Source organism: Rana temporaria, chromosome 7 (genome assembly GCF_905171775.1).
Source record: "Rana temporaria chromosome 7, aRanTem1.1, whole genome shotgun sequence".
Taxonomy (NCBI): Eukaryota; Metazoa; Chordata; class Amphibia; order Anura; family Ranidae; genus Rana; species Rana temporaria.
The window spans coordinates 19,463,988-19,483,562 of NC_053495.1; the positions used below are offsets into that span (position 1 = coordinate 19,463,988).

A 19,575-nucleotide genomic window follows, 5' to 3' on the forward strand; every position below is an offset into this window, starting at 1 on the left:
AAATTAAATATTTATCATTTTTTCCCCACAAATAGAGCTTTCTTTTGGTGGTATTTGATCACCTCTGCGGTTTTTATTTATTGCACTATAAACACAAGAAGAGGGCCAAGTTTGAAAAAAACACAATATTTTTTACTTTTTGCTATAATAAATATCCAATTTTTTTTTTTAAAAAACAATTTTTTTCCTCAGTTTAGGCCGATACGTATTCTTCTACATATTTTTGGTAAAAAAAATAAAAAATAAATCGCAATAACCGTTTATTGATTGGTTTGCGCAAAAGTTATAGCGGCTACATAATAGGAGATAGATTTAAAGCATTTTTATTATTTATTTATTTTTTACTAGTAATGGCGGCGATCTGTGATTTTTATCGTAACTGCGATATTACGGCGGACACATCGGACACATTTTTGGGACCATTCACATTTATACAGCGATCAGTGCTATAAAAATGCATTGCTTGCTGTATAAATGTGACTGGCAGGGAAAGGGTTAACACTAGGGGGCGATCAAGGGGTCAATGTGTTCCCTAGGGAGTGATTCTAACTGTGGGGGGAGGGGACTGACTGGGGGAGGTGATCGATCTGTGTTCCTATGTACAAGGGGCACACCATGGGTCTCCTCTCTCCCTGACAGGATGTGGATCTCTGTGTTTACACACAGAGATCCACGGTCCTGCTAGGTTACTTGGCAATCGCGATGTCCGCTGGGTATGCGCATCGGGTTCCCAGTGACGCCGCAGACGCGCGCGCGCCCCTTAGTGGCTCGGGAAGGTGCGATGTCATATGACGTCTGTCCGGAACAAGAGAGTCTTCGTCCCGCTGTCCAGGTCCGGCCCTACCATGGGACCCGATGGTACCATTGTACCAGGCAGCTCTTTTAGGGGGGGCAGCAAATTGCCGCCCGCACGCCATTCCCATTATTCCAGCTCCGCTCTCAACTCCACTGTGGGGCTAATTGCCGCCCAACCGCTCCTCCCGTTCCGCTCTCCGCTCCACTGTGGGGTTAAATTGCATGAATAGAGCCATAACAGGTCCTACTCCTATATACATGTATAGAGCCATGATAGGTCCACTTTAGTTATCATGACATAAAATAATGGATGTAGGGGCATTTTGGTGGGCGCAATTTTTTTTTGGGGGGGGGCAGCATTTCATTCTTGGTACCAGGTAGCACAATGTCTTGAGCTGGCACTGCCGCTGTCATATGACGGCGGGCGGTAGACAAGCGGTTAAAGAGAAGAGTATAGCAAGTGTAGCAATATGTTGCTAAATGTTGTACCTTCATTAAATGTAACCATATTGCTACACTTAGAGGCGTCTTTCTTCTCTTTTATACTCATTTGTGACATGACTCTACTTGTATATCAAGACATCGCTTGTATATCAAGTCAAAATGTATTAAAATATTTTGCTTGTCTTGCAAAACGCTCTCAAACCACCAAGGTTTTACTTTACTGAAGTTCCTCTTTAACATCAAGAAAACATATCAGATGACAGGTCCACTTAGTGGGACTTTTGCTGAAGAATTTGTCATAAAAATTGTTTTTTTATATGTCTATCTTAAAAAAAAAAGCCATATAGATAATAAAACTGAGATAACGTAAAGGAAGTGAATTTTATGGTTGAACATGAACAAATAAACAAATCGCGGATCTAAATCGGGGACGGCAGGCGCGCTCAGACTGTAAACTGTCCTACCCAGGCTATCCTTCACCTGACTAAAGCTGCCGTCAGCCAGAATTTCCTTATGACAGGTGGTATAAACGTATATATAGAATTATATCGGCTCCTATAGATGAAATGCAAATGATCGCCCCCTCACCACCATAAAACTCCCAATAAAGATCCATCACAAAGCACAAAATCCCAATGTAAACACAAAGGTTTCTTTGTATACAACTTCATCGCTACAAAGGAAACAACATATTAACAATGACGAAACACCTTGGTAAACACTATTATTACACAAATAAGGCTGCATTTACACCTGAGCGTCGGTCGTTCGGTTGTTTTTTCCGGCGTTTTTTTCCGGGGCGTATTCATTCTTATTTGCGCGTTTGCATACAGCGTCGTCCGACGTTTTTGTACTTCGACGTTTTTTATTTTAGCCAATAGGAAAAATGATCATCTTTTCATCACTTGTTGCTATGTTAGTAGATTTTTTTAATCTTCTGCCTGGGTGAAATCTTCTATTGATTAAAGCGACGAAACGCCCGTAGCAAACGCTCGTTGTCGCGCTAGTCGCTTGAATTGAGCGTTTCCATTACTTTCTATGGGAAATGGAAACGCTCAAAAATGACCAAACCGCCCGATATGCGAGACAAAAAAGGGTCTGGAACTTGTTTGAGCTTCAGGCGTTCGGCGTCAGGCCTATTTGCGTGGAGATGTGAACCATCTCCATAGGGAACAATGTATTTTTCCCCCTCTAGCGTATTTGAGCGTCGCGCTTCAGGCGACAAAACGCTCAGGTGTGAATGCAGCCTAAAGGCCAAGGTCTTGGCACCGTCAGAGCTTACATTCAAATTGGTCACAGTTCATGTAGCGTCAGAAGTAATTAAGTCTTCCAACTAATAGGAGAGACAGAGCTTTATAACTAAGATTGACATAGTCATGATTTGTCATCATTATCAACTGACCCTGTATGGCATGCCTGTCTATGGTTCCAGGATGAATCAGCATTGAGAAAGCCATCCTAATATATTATTATTATTATTATTTATATTATTTGCTCTATCAGGGGGTGTTAGGCAATACATAGAAACAGCTCCTTAATTCTGCATGTCAAGAAAATACAGGTGTATACAATGTAAATACAATGTAAATTGCAAGCAGCATTCTATCCATGAACACGCTACATACTAAGATAATATTTAGATAATTAATATCATATAGACAAATGTACTTAAGTATGTATTCACACAGCCGGCGTTGTGACGAGAAAGGTCCCCCTTCGAATAATGTCCACCCTGTACTGCGCAGGCGCAGCGCTTGCGCAGTACGGGGAACAACGGAGCCGCCGAATTTGCCGATTCAAATTCGAATTTGCCGATTCGACAGGGGACGGGGGGTCATTTCTCGTCAGAACACCGGCACAATTGAAGGTGATTGCTAATTGTAAAATCTATGTCGTTTTTTGGCCAGTTCAATCTATTTTACATAACAACATATATCATATCTCTCTCTATACATATATATATACTGTACTGGCATACCTCACTTTTAAGTACACAATGGGTTTTATTTACAGTATACACACATAAGTCTCTTTTTATCCCCTTCTCCCATCCCTCTTTCTCTCTCTCTCTCTCTCTCTCTCCACATCTCTATTTCTCTTCTCTTCCCTCTTTCTCTCTACGGGGTTGATTTACTAAAGGCCAATAGATTGTGCACTTTGCAAAGTGCAATTGCTCTCTGCAAGTGAGCAAGCTCCAAAAATTAGTAAATGAGGTACAGCTCCACTTTACAAAGAATACCCAATCAAATGCAAGGAAAATTAAAAAAAAAAAAAAATGATTGGATGATGGAAGTCAGCAGAGCGTCTGCTCATTTGCTAAGCTCTGGAGCAACTGCTCTTGCAGAGTGTAACTGCACTTTGCAAAGTGCACAGTCTATTTGCCTTTAGTAAATCGGCCCCCACGTCTCTGTTTCTTTCTTTAGTTTCCTATTGCTCTCTTGCTTTCTTTATCCGCGTCTCTATTTCTCTCTTTTCATGTTTGTTTATAATTTCTATCCCCTTTTTTCTTTCTCTTTTGCTGCCTCTCTCTCCTGATCCAAATCTATTTCTCTCTCCCTCCATCTCTTTTTTTCTCCCTTTTTTATCTCTCTCTCTCACTACATCGTTATTTCTTTCTCTAATTTCCATCTGTCATTATCTCTCCCTGTAAAACTCCATCTCTATTTTACCTTGTCCCCCCACCCCTGACTCTTTCCCCACCTCTATTTTATCTCTCTATTGATCTCCATATCCCTACATCTTTATCTCTCAATTTTTCTCTTTCTCTCTCTCCATCACTATTTTCTCTCTCTCTCTCTCTCTCTCTCTCTCTCTCCATCTCTAGTTTTCTCTTTCTCACTCTCCATCTCTATTTTCTCTCTCTCTCTCTCTATCTCAATTTTTCTCTTTCTCTCTCTCCATCTCTATTTTTATCTCTCTATCTCTCCATCTCTATTTTCTCTCTCTCTCTCTATCTCTCCATTTCTATTTTTCTCTTTCTCTCTCTCCATCTCTATTTTTCTCTTTCTCTCTCTCCATCTCTATTTTCTCTCTCTCTCTCTCTATCTCAATTTTTCTCTTTATCTCTCTCCATCTCTATTTTACCTTGTCCCCCCACCCCTAACTCTTTCCCTACCTCTATTTTATCTCTCTATCGATCTCCATATCCCTCCATCTTTATCTCTCAATTTTTCTCTTTCTCTCTCTCCATCTCTATTTTCTCTCTCTCTCTCTCTCTATCTCAATTTTTCTCTTTCTCTCTCTCCATCTCTCTTTTCTCTCTCTCTCTCTCTCTCTCTCTCTCTCTCTCTCTCTATCTCAATTTTTCTCTTTCTCTCTCTCCATCTCTATGTTTCTCTTTCTCTCTCTCCATCTCTATTTTTCTCTTTCTCTCCATCTCGATTTTCTCTCTCTCTCTCTCTCTCTCTCTCTCTCTCTCTCTCTCTCTCTCTCTCCATCTCTATTTTTCTCTTTCTCCATCTCTATTTTCTCTCTCTCTCTCTCTCTCTCTCTCTCTCTCTCTCTCTCTATCTCTATTTTTCTCTTTCTCTCTCTCCATCTCTATTTTTCTCTCTCTCCATCTCTATTTTCTCTCTCTCTCTCTTTTTTTTCTCTTTCTTTCTCTCCATCTCTATTTTTCTCTTTCTCTCTATCTCTATTTTTCTCTTTCTCTCTCTCCATCTCTATTTTTCTCTTTCTCTCTCTCCATCTCTATTTTTCTCTTTCTCTCTCTCCATCTCTATTTTTCTCTTTCTCTACCTAGTCTATTGCTCTCTCTATGCCTCCCACCTCTATTGTTTCATTTAGCCCTCTCTCTATTTCTTTCTCTCCCCCCTGTCCCTTTGCCACTGTCTCTCTATCGCTCCTCTTCCTCCTCCTCTTGAGCTGGGTGTCTGTGGATGTTTTTTACTAATAAAATCAAATTCAAAATCAAAATGTGCTCATTCTTTCCCATATATTAGTTGCTAGCGATTATCGATCGCTACATCTACTGGACAATGTAGTGTACCACGTAGTAGCGATTAATTATTGATAGCACAATGCTCCAAATTTGTGCAATTGTTCACTATTAGAGCCTTTTCACAATGATCAGTTTTTTTTCCGTTTTCGCCTTACAAAAAATGCATAACCATTACATCCTATGGAACGCTTCACACCAGTCAACTGCGGCCGGGTTAGTTGCATTTTTAAACATCCTGCATGCTGCATTTTTGGTGCATGTTTGGTGCTGCAAAACAAAACACACCAAAAATGCACATTGAAATGCATTGAAAACGCATACAAATGTTGCAAAAGCTCAACCATATGTCCTTATTCACAGTTGCATATGTGTTTTTACTACATTTTTGCAATGGAGCAGTGTGAAAGCAACCTTACAGTACATGCAATGCAGATTGGAAACAGTTCTTTCTTTCTCTTTTTTACCTTTCTTCCTTTTCTCTGTCTTTTTCTTCTTTCTCTTTTTTTCTATTTCTTTCTTTCTTTTCCTCTTTCTTTCTTTACCTCTTTCTTTCTTTTCCTCTTTCTTTCTTCCTTGTCCTCTTTCTTTCTTTTCCTCTTTCTTCCTTGTCCTCTTTCTTTCTTTTCCTCTTTCTTTTTTTCTTTCTTTCTCTTTCTTCCCTCTCCCTCTTTTCTCTCTCCTTGTTCCCTCTTCCCCTATTCTCTCTCTCTCTCTCTTTTCTCTACCTCTGTCTATCTCATCGTAACTGCCTCAGTCTCTCTCTCTCTCTCTCTCTCTCTCTCTCTCTCTCTCTCTCTCTTTCTCTCTCTCCCTCTCTCTCTCTCTCTCTCTCTCTCTCTCTTTCTCTCTCTCTCAATATTAGCAAAATATTAAAGCAATAAAAAAATGTCTTACAAAGTTGGCTTTGATTTGTCTTGGTGAATCTTCATTTCCTGCTAACCACCCCTGACATGGGCTCTGCAGGAGTAGTAGGTGCAGGGCGATGATGACCAGCAGTGGACAGGTTCCAGATCCCAGACTCCCCATGGATTAATTTCCCAGGTTGGCTGATGGCGAAGTACACTTATCCCACCTGGAGGTATACATCCAGCTCCATGTTGGAGAAGACATCACCTGTACGCTTGGCGTCTCTGCAGGTGGTTTGTACGAAAGTCTGGCTATAGCTGGCCAGGCCACATTCTTCTCTCTGTCACTTGTGTAGCTCCATCCCTGTCACCTCCCTTCTGACTTTAACCTACTTAGTTGGTTTTTTTCTGCCTGGTGTGATAACTCCACCTCGAGGGCCTGCTCCTCCTTTACCCATAGACAGAACATTTCCACCCACTTGTATTTCTGTGCTGTGTGTGTATAAAGTGGATTTCCTGGTGTAAGCCTCTCCCAGAGATGACTCTTACCTGCTGGGGACAGGGAGCCGCCTACAGCTGGGGGCCCACCTGCCTGCAGAGCACAATGCTAGTAAAGTATTGCTTTGACTCACAGCACAGACAACTATCTGAGAAATGCTATGCTGGTATCTCAGGATTTCCCTTTTAGGGGAACCTGTCACAGGAGAAATTCCTAAACTGGCATTTCTGACCACCTGCTATAGAAACATAGCTGTCATGCTCATCCTCTGTCTTTAGTATTTTCCAAGTCACATCTTAGTAATAAGTTTTAGATCAGGATTTCTGGCTTTACCCCAACTCTGATGTTGACAGGTGCAAGGGACAGTAAAACTCCTGGCATTTCCCATGCCCGCGGAGCAGCAGGTGGCACAAAAACCTGGCCATAGACATGCATCGCTGTTCATGCTTGTACTCCCGTAAATGCATTCTCCATGCGTTTAACCTTCAATTACACCTGTCGGATCTTAGGGCTAGCTATGCGTAACCTGATTCTATGAATCAGTCGCATAGTTAGGACGGCCCTAAAACAGAGGCCGTCATCGTATCTCTTTTGTGAATCTGGCCCTTAGTTCCAAATAAAAGGTTTTGGCACAGGTGACGCAGATTTTTAAAACAAAGAAGTAAAAGAAAAAAAATACCCACCCAAAAAAGAAAATTTCACCCACTCCCCGACAGACAATGCAAAAAATTTTGATGATGGGGTTGAGAGTGAGACACCGAGCTTAGGGCTCGGATAGTGTCATATATAACGTGTATGGTGCCCGGAGCACTCCGCTCTGCTTTGATGCAGATACAAGATACATAACCGCGCACCCCTGTGATGATAGCATATTCCTGGCACGCTGACAGGTTAGGACTATGTTGGAACAAATCTGTTTAGATAAATTAAAAGGTCAGAAGAGCAAACTTTCTCCAGAAAAACCTGCAACAGCTGCTCCTGATAAGGCACCACATCAAACCCTTTCCTTCATTCCGGTCCTAAATTTGATTCCAAAAAGACTTCTGATGCTACGCAGGTCTCCAATCATTGCTGATCACATGTAAATAAATGTATTAGTTATCAGCAGTCTTTTTCTCACACACTGTCACAGCGTAAGGAAGGGAAAGCCAATAACCGGCAAGTGTAACGGACACTTACACAGATAATCAGTGTCCTTATTATCAGTGCAGCCACGTCAGTGCCCCCTCATCAGTGCTGCCTCATTAGTGCCCATCTGTGCCACCTCATCAGTGCCCATCAGTGCAGCCACGTCAGTGCCCCCTCATCAGTGCTGCCTCATCAGTGCCCATCAGTGCAGCCACGTCAGTGCCCCCTCATCAGTGCAGCCTCAAAGTGCAGTCTCATCAATGTCCATAAGTGCAGTCCCATCAGCGCACATCTGTGAAGAAGAAAAATTACTTATTTGCAAAATTTTATAGCAGAAACTAATAGCTAGATTCCCAAAGAGTTACGCTGGCGTATCAGTAGATACGCCGTCGTAACTCGGAATCTAAGCCGTCGTAAGTTTAAGTGTATTCTCAAACTAAGATACACTTAAACCTAGCTAAGATACGACGGCCTGCGCCGTCGTATCTTAGCTGTCTAGTTCCGCCGGCCGCTAGGGGCGTGAACGCTGATTTACGCCTAGAATGCGTAAATCAGCGAGATACGCCGATTCACGAACGTACGCTTGCCCGTCGCAGTAAACATACGCCGTTTACGTAAGGCGTTTTCCGGCGTAAAGTTAATCGAACAAATAGCTGGCCTAGTCAATGTTAAGTATGGACGTCGTTCCCGCGTCGAAATTTGAAAATGTTACATCGTTTGCGTAAGTCGTCCGTGAATGGGGCTGGACGTAATTTACGTTCACGTCGAAACCAATACGTCCTTGCGGCGTACTTTGGAGCAATGCACACTGGGATATGTCCACGGACGGTGCATGCGCCGTTCGTAAAAAACGTCAATCACGTCGGGTCACGAGTCATTTACATAAAACACGCCCCCCTCATCCTCATTTGAATTAGGCGCGCTTACGCCGGCCCATTCACGCTACGCCGCTGTTACTTAGGAGGCAAGTGCTTTGTGAATACAGCACTTGCCTCTCTGACTTACGGCGGCGTAGCGTATATGCGATACGCTACGCCGCCTCAAAAGTAAGCCAGTCTATCTGAATCTGGCTATAAGAAAACCTTTTTTTTTTTTTTTTTTCTGTCTTTGTTCATTTAAAAAAAAATCAAGAACCCCATGGTAATTAAATACCACCTAAAAAAAAGCTCTATTTGTGTTAAAAAAAAAATGTAAAAATGTCATATAGGTACAGCATGGCATGACCGCACACTTGTCATTCAAAGTGCAACAGCGCTAAAAGATGAAAATTGGCCTTTGCAGGAAGGGGGTAAAAGTGCCCGGTATTGAAGTGGTTAATCAGGGGCATTTTCCAGCCACGTACGAGTAATCAGTGTGGTCTCTTCTGTGTAATTCCGGAAGCCCCTTCTTGGTGCTTTCACAACTTTGACACAGTTTGTTTGTTTGCTGAGCGCGTGTTGTGACAGACCCTTTGAAATATTCGTCGCACCCACATCTGTGATTACCATACGCAATAGCTGAGCTCTCAAGAGTCAAAACAATGATGTAAATTTTGTAGACGCCACAGAAATTTTTATTTTTATTTTTTTTGTTTCTGATGAGTTTCGGTTCTGACATTTAGGATGGAGGCTGATTGATTCTCAGACAGTAAATTCTCTTCTTGGAGACAGACGCAGACAGGAACTGAAAGCTTTGAAAGAGAATTTCTCCCACAGCTTCCTATAACTGTACGGCGACGGCAATATAACCTCATTGGTTCCACTGCTGGAAATGTTCTTCATTTAGAGCAGAGGTCTCCAAGCTTTCTAAACAAAGGGCAGTTTCCTGGTCTTCAGACTTTAGGGGGGTCAGACTGTGGTCAATGGGAGTAGAAAATGCCCAGTGTCGTGGGGGCAAACAATGCCTCAAGCTTGGTTGTCAGTGGGAGTAAAAAGAAATACATAGGCCCAGATTCTCAAAGGGCTTACGACGGCGCAACGCAATGTGCGCCGTCGTAAGTCCTAATCTGGGCCGTCGTATCTATGCCACTGATTCTTAGAATCAGTTACGCATAGATAACCATTAGATCCGACAGGCGTAAGGCTCTTACGCTGTCGGATTTTAAATACAATTTTTTTTTTTGCCGCTAGGTGTCGCCTCCGTCGTTTTCCCGGTCAAGTATGCAAATTAGCAAAATACGCGAATTCCCGAACGTACGCGCGGTCGACGCAGTGAAGTTACGACGTTTGCGTTAGATTTGCGACGCGTAAAGTTGCCCCTGCTATATGAGGGGCAACCAATGTTAAGTATGGCTGTCGTTCCCGCGCCGAAATTTAAAAATTTCCGTTGTTTGCGTAAGTCGTCCGCTGGATGCCATTTACGTTCACGTAGACACCAATGATGTCCTTGTGACGTCATTTAGCGCAATGCACGTCGGGAAATTTTAGGGATGGCGCATGCGCAGTACGATCGGCGCGGGAACGCGCCTAATTTAAATCCACGCCCCCTACCCGGATCATTTGAATTAGGCGGGCTTGCGCCGGAGGATTTACGCTACGCCGCCGCAACTTTACAGGCAAGTTCTTTGTGAATAAAGCACTTGCCCGTAAAACTTGCGGCGGCGTAACGTAAACGAGATACGTTACACCCGGGGAGATTTACGCTGAGATACGAGAATCTGGGCCATAGTGCCTGTGGTTAGTATGAGGAGGTATCCATTATTGATGTCTGTGACGGGGGTCACTTTGGGTGGGGGGTTTGTGCAACTCAGCTTGCCTTGGAGAGATCTGGAGGCTCCTTGTCTAGCTTCCCCAGCCCCCCTTATGTGTACGTCACCCTGTGTCTCTAATAGGGGCACAGGGTGAATGAGAACCCCACTATGATCTGTGCTAGTCAGACTCAATGTTGTATATACTAGCCCAGATTCACTAAAAAACGCCTATCTCATAGTTGCCAACATTTGAAAAAAAATTCCAGGGACACTTTGCAGCACAGCTATTAATTAATTACCACACTCACTTCCCCGAAGCTCCACCCACTCCGCAGTGTGTACAGGAGAGGAGGAGGAGTGCAGAGGGTATGATGGGGGCAGTGTGTACAGGAGAGGAGGAGGAGTGCAGAGGGTATGATGGGGGCAGTGTGTACTTGAGAGGAGGAGTGCAGAGGGTATGATGGGGGCAGTGTGTACACGAGAGCAAAAGGAGTGCAGAGGGTATGATGGGGGCAGTGTGTACAGGAGATGAGGAGGAGTGCAGAGGGTATGATGGGGGCAGTGTGTACACGAGAGCAGGAGGAGTGCAGAGGGTATGATGGGGGCAGTGTGTACACGAGAGCAGGAGGAGTGCAGAGGGTATGATGGGGGCAGTGTGTACACGAGAGCAGGAGGAGTGCAGAGGGTATGATGGGGGCAGTGTGTACAGGAGAGGAGGAGTGCAGAGGGTATGATGGGGCAGTGTGTACAGGAGAGGAGGAGTGCAGAGGGTATGATGGGGCAGTGTGTACAGGAGAGGAGGAGTGCAGAGGGTATGATGGGGGCAGTGTGTACAGGAGAGGAGGAGTGCAGAGGGTATGATGGGGGCAGTGTGTACAGGAGAGGAGGAGTGCAGAGGGTATGATGGGGCAGTGTGTACAGGAGAGGAGGAGTGCAGAGGGTATGATGGGGGCAGTGTGTACAGGAGAGGAGGAGTGCAGAGGGTATGATGGGGGCAGTGTGTACAGGAGAGGAGGAGTGCAGAGGGTATGATGGGGCAGTGTGTACAGGAGAGGAGGAGTGCAGAGGGTATGATGGGGGCAGTGTGTACAGGAGAGGAGGAGTGCAGAGGGTATGATGGGGGCAGTGTGTACAGGAGAGGAGGAGTGCAGAGGGTATGATGGGGCAGTGTGTACAGGAGAGGAGGAGTGCAGAGGGTATGATGGGGGCAGTGTGTACAGGAGAGGAGGAGTGCAGAGGGTATGATGGGGGCAGTGTGTACAGGAGAGGAGGAGTGCAGAGGGTATGATGGGGGCAGTGTGTACACGAGAGCAGGAGGAGTGCAGAGGGTATGATGGGGGCAGTGTGTACATGAGAGCAGGAGGAGTGCAGAGGGTATGATGGGGGCAGTGTGTACAGGAGAGGAGGAGTGCAGAGGGTATGATGGGGGCAGTGTGTACACGAGCGCAGGAGGAGTGCAGAGGGTATGATGGGGGCAGTGTGTACACGAGAGCAGGAGGAGTGCAGAGGGTATGATGGGGGCAGTGTGTACACGAGAGGAGGAGGAGTGCAGAGGGTATGATGGGGGCAGTGTGTACACGAGAGCAGGAGGAGTGCAGAGGGTATGATGGGGGCAGTGTGTACACGAGAGCAGGAGGAGTGCAGAGGGTATGATGGGGGCAGTGTGTACAGGAGAGGAGGAGTGCAGAGGGTATGATGGGGCAGTGTGTACAGGAGAGGAGGAGTGCAGAGGGTATGATGGGGCAGTATGTACAGGAGAGGAGGAGGAGGAGTGCAGAGGGTATGATGGGGGCAGTGTGTACAGGAGAGGAGGAGTGCAGAGGGTATGATGGGGGCAGTGTGTACAGGAGAGGAGGAGGAGTGCAGAGGGTATGATGGGGGCAGTATGTACAGGGGAGGAGGAGGAGTGCAGAGGGTATGCTGGGGCAGTATGTACAGGGGAGGAGGAGTGCAGAGGGTATGCTGGGGCAGTATGTACAGGAGAGGAGGAGGAGTGCAGAGGGTATGCTGGGGCAGTATGTACAGGAGAGGAGGAGGAGTGCAGAGGGTATGCTGGGGCAGTATGTACAGGAGAGGAGGAGGAGTGCAGAGGGTATGCTGGGGCAGTATGTACAGGAGAGGAGGAGTGCAGAGGGTATGCTGGGGCAGTATGTACAGGAGAGGAGGAGGAGTGCAGAGGGTATGCTGGGGTAGTATGTACAGGAGAGGAGGAGGAGTGCAGAGGGTATGCTGGGGCAGTATGTACAGGAGAGGAGGAGTGCAGAGGGTATGATGGACACAGTTAGTACAGGAGAGGAGTTTGGAGGGTATGGCGGTGGCATAATGGGGAGGGATTTCTTGTGGTGTCTATGGGGTAATCAGGAAGTGATGTTGGGAAGATAAGGGAAGGAAAGTGACCATGGAATGATGTCCCTCAGCAGGGGGGGGGGGGGGGGGTAGGAAGCTCGGAGTGATGTCTGTATGATGTGATCTGGGGGTGATGCAAGCTGGGGGCAGTATGTACAGGAGAGGGGGACTGAGAAGTGGTCAGATAGCGATGTATATAATAAAAAAAAACTCATCCACTAAAAACATTTAAAACAATGAATCCTACAACAGTACTAGATGTAAATACAGATCTATGTAATCCAGTTTATAGCACTCTGCATCCAATCCAATTGCTCAGACTAGATAATGTGGGGTCATTTATAGCCATTCATGTAACCTGTGTGTGTAAGTGGTGAGTTCACACTTCTGATTGCACAGACTCTGTATACATGTACAATCAGAAGTGTGAACTCACCACATATATATACAGGTTACATGAATGGCTATAAATGACTCCACATTATCTAGTCTGAGCAATTGGATTGGATGATGTTTGCACAGACATGCTTAGAAGTGATCTGTCAAAATGTGTTTGGGCTGCAGACCTCATCCCTCCCTCCCCTCCCCCACACTCAAACTCACTATCTCCCCCGATTCTTCTCCTAAGAAAAAATCTCCTTGAAAGTGTATACTACTATATACCCTAGGAAACTTCCCACAGAAAAGTTCAGCTCACTCACCTCCTCCCTTCCTCTGGCCAGCCGACAGGAGCTACAGTGAGCTCCGCCTCCCAGGTCTCACAGCACACCGCGCTGCTGATTGGAGGGGAGGCTGAGTCAGAGATAACAAGAACCCCGCACAGGCAGCACGAGACTGGAAGGAGGGGAGGGGACAGAAAGGAGCTTTGCATCCCAAACACACAGCGCAGGCTCAGGTCCCTGCTGAGACCCAGAAGCCGCACCTGCCTTCCCCAATAGCCGGGATAAGCCCCGGCAGTCTAAATTAGCTGGGACTAGGTCCCAAATAACGGGACTGTCCCTTTAAAAACGGGACAGTTGGCAAGTATGCTATCTTTAGGCGGGCGTAGCGTATCTCAGATACACTACGCCGCCGTAACTTTGAGCGGCAGGTCCCGTATTCTGAAACATTTTCCGCTCTAAGTTACGGCGGCGTAGTGTATCTGATACGGCGTAAGCCCACGTAATTCAAACTAGGCTAGTGTGGGCGTGTTTTATGTTAATGTTCGTGACCCGACGTGATTGACGTTTTTTACCGAACGGCGCATGCGCACGCTTGCTCAGTATCACGTTGATTTTTCAAATTAAATTGCGCCCGCTCAATGCCTAGTCGACGTGAACGGAACTTACGTCCAGCCCCATTCACGGACGACTTACGCAAACATCGTAAAACGTGAAAAATTTGACGCTGTTCCGACGTCCATACCTAACATTAGTACGTCTCATCTACGCCTCATAGAGCAGGGGTAACTATATGCCGAAAAAAGCCTTACGCAAACGACGTAAAAAAATGCGCCGGCCGCACGTACGTTTGAGAATTGGCGTATCTAGCTCATTACCATATTCGACGCGTAAATCGACGGAAGCCCCACCTAGCGGCCAGCATAAATATGCAACTTAGATACGACGGCATAAAAGACTTACGCCAGTCGGATCTAATACAAATCTATGCGTAACTGATTCTAAGAATCAGGCGCATAGATACGACACCTCAAACTCAGAGTTACGACGGCGTATCTGGAGATACGCCGGCGTAACTCGTACGAGAATCTGGGCCATTGTGTGTTGTCTCATGCTGTTGTGTACTCTTTGCTGTGATGGTTTGGGGTGTGACTGTGTTCTATTGTTCTATTGTGGCTATCTGCCTCAACTATTATGGGATGTTTAAGTGTGTTTACTGATGAGAAATTTGAACACACCTGACCTGTGGGTCCATTGTCATTGGACAGATTAACCCGTCCTGTTTTCCAAGTGTTATAAAAATCTGGCTGTTTGCAGAGCACACAGACAGATATCGTGTCTCTAATAGTAACACATTTCGTCTTAGTGAAATAATCCATCTTTAAGCTAAAAGTTTCACTCACCATTCATCTCCTTCCATTCTCGGGATCGCATCACAGTATCCAGGTAAAGTAACTTACCTTGTCCCCTGGATCCTGCGATGTCTCCCCGCTGTGTGATCGAGCTGTCTCCTTGCTCGATTCACACAGTGCCCCGAGTCAATTTGTACAGGAATCCGGTGCGATGGACATTTTGAACAATTTCATGCTCCAAACTTTGTGGGAAATGATGGCCCCTTCCTGTTCCAACATGACTACGCACCAGTGCACAAAGGAAGGTCCATAAAGTCATGGGGCCAGATTCAGATAGGAGATACGACGGCGTATCTCCTGATACGCCGTCATATCTCTAAGGCCGGCCGGTCGTATCTATGCGACTGATTCATAGAATCAGTTACGCATAGATATGCCTAAGATCCGACAGGTGTAAGTGACTTACACCGTCGGATCTTAGGCTGCAATTCTAGGCAGGCCGCTAGGTGGCGCTTCCACATGTTTTACGCGTCGAATATGCAAATGAGCATTTACGCCGATTCAGAAACGAACGACCGCTTGGCGCTTTTTCTTTTTCGTTGTTTGCGTTCGGCTTTTTCCGGCTTTTTCCCTGCTATAGCAGGGGTAAGTGTGGCGTATCCTATGTTAAGTATACCCGTCGTTCCCCCGCCAAGTTTTGAATTTTTTACGTTGTTTGCGTAAGTCGTTCGCGAATACAGCCGGACATAATTTACGTTAACGTCTAAACCAATGACGTCCTTGCGACGTCATTTGGAGCAATGCACGCTGGGAAAATTTGCGGACGGCGCATGCGCTGTTGGATCGCGGCGACGCGCCTGATTTAAATAGTACACTCCCCCTAGCCGCTGAATTTGAATTCCGCCGGGGGATTTACGATACGCCGCCGCAGGTTTTGAGGTAAGTGCTTTCTGAATTAGGCACTCGCCTCAAAAACTTGCGGCGGCGGATCGTAAATCAGATAGGTTACGTGGATCTAAAGATCCGCTAACCTATCTGAATCCGGCCCCATGGAGTGGAGGAACTTGACTGACCTGCACAGTCCTGACCTCAACCCGATAGACCTTTGGGATGATTTAGAGCAGCGAAAATTGAACCCTACGGACTAAGACTGGGATGCCATTAAAGTTCATGTGCGTGTAAAGGACGTCCCAATACTTTTGGTAACATCTATTCATTTTTGGTTTCAGGCAAAACCCTAAATCAGGGGTGCCCAACCTTTTGAAAAGCGAGGGCCACTTAACTAACTTGGCAACCAGTCAAGGGCCACAATGAGCGGAGCGGGCGGATGACAGGTCACGGCTACGCTATGGCCATCCGATCCGCCCAGACAAAAGGGTACGAACTCCCTTCTGTTTTCGGATTGGAGGTTGGTGGGCAAAAAACAGACACCTGTCGCTCTTTACAGGTGAATTGAGGGTCCTATTTGGTCAGGCTGATCTTGTGAAAAGGGCCTAAGACTGCTTTCACACTGATGTTCTGTGGTTTTCTCACACCGCGGGTGCAGCGTAGTGCACCTGTATCTATTCTGCGCGTTAGCTGAAATTTGCCATAGACTCCCCCTGTGGCAAAAGCCGGCGCTGTAGAGGAAGCATCGGCTTATGGGGCTCAGCTACGCAGCCACTTTCTTCCTCTACCATCAGCTTCATTCACAACACTGATGCTGTGGTATGGCGGGTCGGCAACCTGTGATCTGGGCTTTCCAACCAACCATTTAGGAGCAAGAGGTCATGGGCCACATCAGAGGGCTCCGCGGGCCACATGTGGCCCCTAGGCCACTGGTTGGCCATCCCTGCCCTAAATCTTTATGCATAACAGAAGGTTCAGCAGAATTGAGATTTAGTGATGAAAGACTGTGGATTATGCCCTATGCACCTATTGTTTGGTGCATCTGGGTAAATGTCTCCTTAGTTCTTCTCCTCTTATGTGTTGTACTACCACGCCTTCTCTCATTCTGGCCTTCAGGAAGATCCGATATTAAAAAAAAATGTGGATGATTCAGATGAACGGGTAAAACAGTTCCCAGATGTAGTTTGACAGACACGCCTAATACCCAGATTAGATATAAAGGAGATTATTAATATAATCATCCTAGTATTTTTGTGATGTGTTAAGTCATTACATGTTTGACAGCAAACAAGCAACTCCCATTAGCTCTTTCCCGCCGTCTCTCGAAAACCCAGGTACCAAAGTTAGAACTGAGTTGTCTCCGCTCATAGACTCAATGTGGAAAGAAAGGGCCCTCTCACACTGGATCAATCACTGGTACCCACGTTTATTGTGTAAGACATCCACAAGCATGGCAGTGACAGTACCCACCCTTCCAATGCATGTCACCCAATAGGGCTTAGTCATAAAGACTCTATTGGGTGAAACGCTTTAGAGGGGGCGGTCATAAAGCAGGGATAACCTTCCCATCATTACATGGACTTTCTCATTAGGACCACCTGTCAGTTTTCTTGCAGACCTGATCAGAAGCTCCATACAAGTCCATGGACAGGTGGATGTGCTTACACTCACCAAATTCCGAGTCCATCTAGGTTGGAAAATAACAATTAAAAAGGATCCTCTTCCGTTTTTACGTACCCAAATTAGAGGAATCAAAGATAACCTGATATTAACAGACAAGTCTGTTTTCTTCTGGATGCCCATTGATCCAACACAGGATTGCTACAGACAAAAAACTGAGTCCTGTCCTTCTCCCCCCGTGCTGTCCTTCTCCCCCGTGCTGCCTTCTGTCCATTCACATAACTGAGCATCGTAACCTGTGTTTACAATGCTTCAGTTTATGAATGGAGAGGAGCTTCTCTCCATTCATTTTAGCTGAGGTTGCTGAGAAAGGGACTGGGGAATCTGTGTCCTTAGTCCCTTTCTATGTCTTAAAAGGGAGATGTCAGAGGTCTGTTAAGACCCCTGATATCTCTCCAAGGACCCCCAACAGGGCTGATTAAAAAATAAAATTGCAATAAATAATTTTTTAAATAAAATAAAATTGATATAACAAAAAAAAACACACTCACAATCCACTCCCCCCCCCCTAAAAAAAAAAAAAATTGTAAAATTGTAAAAAAAAAAAGAAATACTGCCACTGTCACATGACATTAAAAAAAATGTATCGGTATCGGCGAGTACTTGAAAAAAAGTATCAGTACTCGGTCTCAAAAAAGTGGTATCGGGACAACCCTAATGCTAATTACTCTATATTGAATTGTTAGTCAGTTTGGAAATGCACTTGTTAAATGTAAACATTTCGGCTGCAGCATTCGACCGATTCAAAACATATCCACGCATGCTCAGAATCAAGTCGACGCATGCTTGGAAGCATTGAACTTCGTTTTTTTTCAGCACGTCGTTGTGTTTTACGTCACCGCGTTCTGACCCGATCGTTTTTTTTAACCGATGGTGTGTAGGCGCGACGGACCATCAGTCAGGTTAACCGATGAAAACGGTCCTTCAGACCGTTCTCATCGGATGGACTGATCGTGTGTAGGCGGCATAACAGGAATGACGGAAATGTGAAACAGATTGAAGCATGGGGCTCACCCCAGCGACGTCCTTGATGGATTTATGAGACAAGATAAATAGAGAGAAAGACGTGAAAAATCATTTCATCCATTTTCAAGTGATATTTTTTCAAGTATTTGTAAATATCGGCACATACGTAAAGTGAATTATCCACTGATTAGTGAATTTCAGATACCACCATTGTAAGTCCATCACAAAGGAAGAACAAGGGATAGAAATAGTAAATAATTACTACCGTAAGTAGTAGTAGCCCGGGTCTTATATTAATTTTGGCAACAAAAGACACAGTAGGGCTTATTTTTGGGGTAGGTCTTACTATGTAATGTGCTGTCTTCTCTTCCACTCTCTCTACCTGCCTGTTAGGAATCCCCAGTGTGAACTGAGTTAAATGCTTGTAAAATCTTGTAATCCACTCCATGTACAATGTGTGTATTTCTGTAATATAATTGTGCCAAATACCTTCATTATAGCACCGCTCAGCGCTTTTGTGACCTGCCGGAGCTCTCTTCCCTGCATTTATATTACAGAAACACACACATTGTACATTGTGTACTACTGTAATAGAGTGGGTTATAGGATTTTACAAGCATTTTAAACTAGGGCTTATTTTCAGGGTAGGGCTTATATTGCAGTCCTCCTGGAAAATTACACTAGGTTTTATTTTAGGGGTAGGTTTTATTTTCGGAGAAACAGGGTATTCTAAAAGAAAGGAAGAATGTACTGTTGACTTTCTCGGGTCCTAGGAAACCAGGATGTTGTCTGTCCTGTATGCATTGCTCTAACATGAACAAGCAGAGTACATTCACCCATCCGCACACTGCACGAGAATATGAAGATTTTTATTTTGTTTGAGCAACTGTGTGGTTCACATGAGTAAACGCCCTTGTGGGCTTTGTTATATAGGGGGGAAAAAACCAAGCCTAACACAGGAAAATTACAGAATCTCTTAGGCCAGCCATACACAAAGCATATTTCTGTCCTGCAACCACGGGTTTCAGATAAGAAACTTGCTTGATTCCCCCATCATCACAGACAGTGTTGATGTAGGAATCCCTCCTGACGGGCCATTGTCTTCTCCCAGCGGGGAGGGTGGGGGATGCTGTCCCAGGGAAGGATGAGGTAAGTGAAGGAGGACTGCACTAGGGTAAAGGAAGCTATTTAGGGGGAAAAAAATTACCTTTACAACCCCTTTAAGGCCCCGTACACACGAGAGGATTTATCCGCGGATACGGTCCACCGGACCGTATCCGGGAATAAATCCTCTCGAGGATTTGCGAGGATTTTGATCCGATGGAGTGTACTCACCATCGGATCGAAATCCGCGCTGAAATCCCA

At 45.4% G+C, this 19,575-nt stretch overlaps 1 protein-coding gene across 1 annotated transcript in view; it reads right to left on the bottom strand.

Moving 5' to 3' along the window:
- Positions 1-6,492, bottom strand: part of IL17RE (interleukin 17 receptor E) — a 79,176-nt gene extending 72,684 nt beyond the window's left edge. Inside the window, exon 1 of the mRNA XM_040359013.1 lies at positions 6,074-6,492. Within this exon, the coding sequence (XP_040214947.1) occupies positions 6,074-6,205 (132 nt within the window). The 5' untranslated portion in view covers positions 6,206-6,492. The remainder of the gene's footprint in view (positions 1-6,073) is intronic.
- Between the last annotated feature and the right edge of the window lie 13,083 nt (positions 6,493-19,575).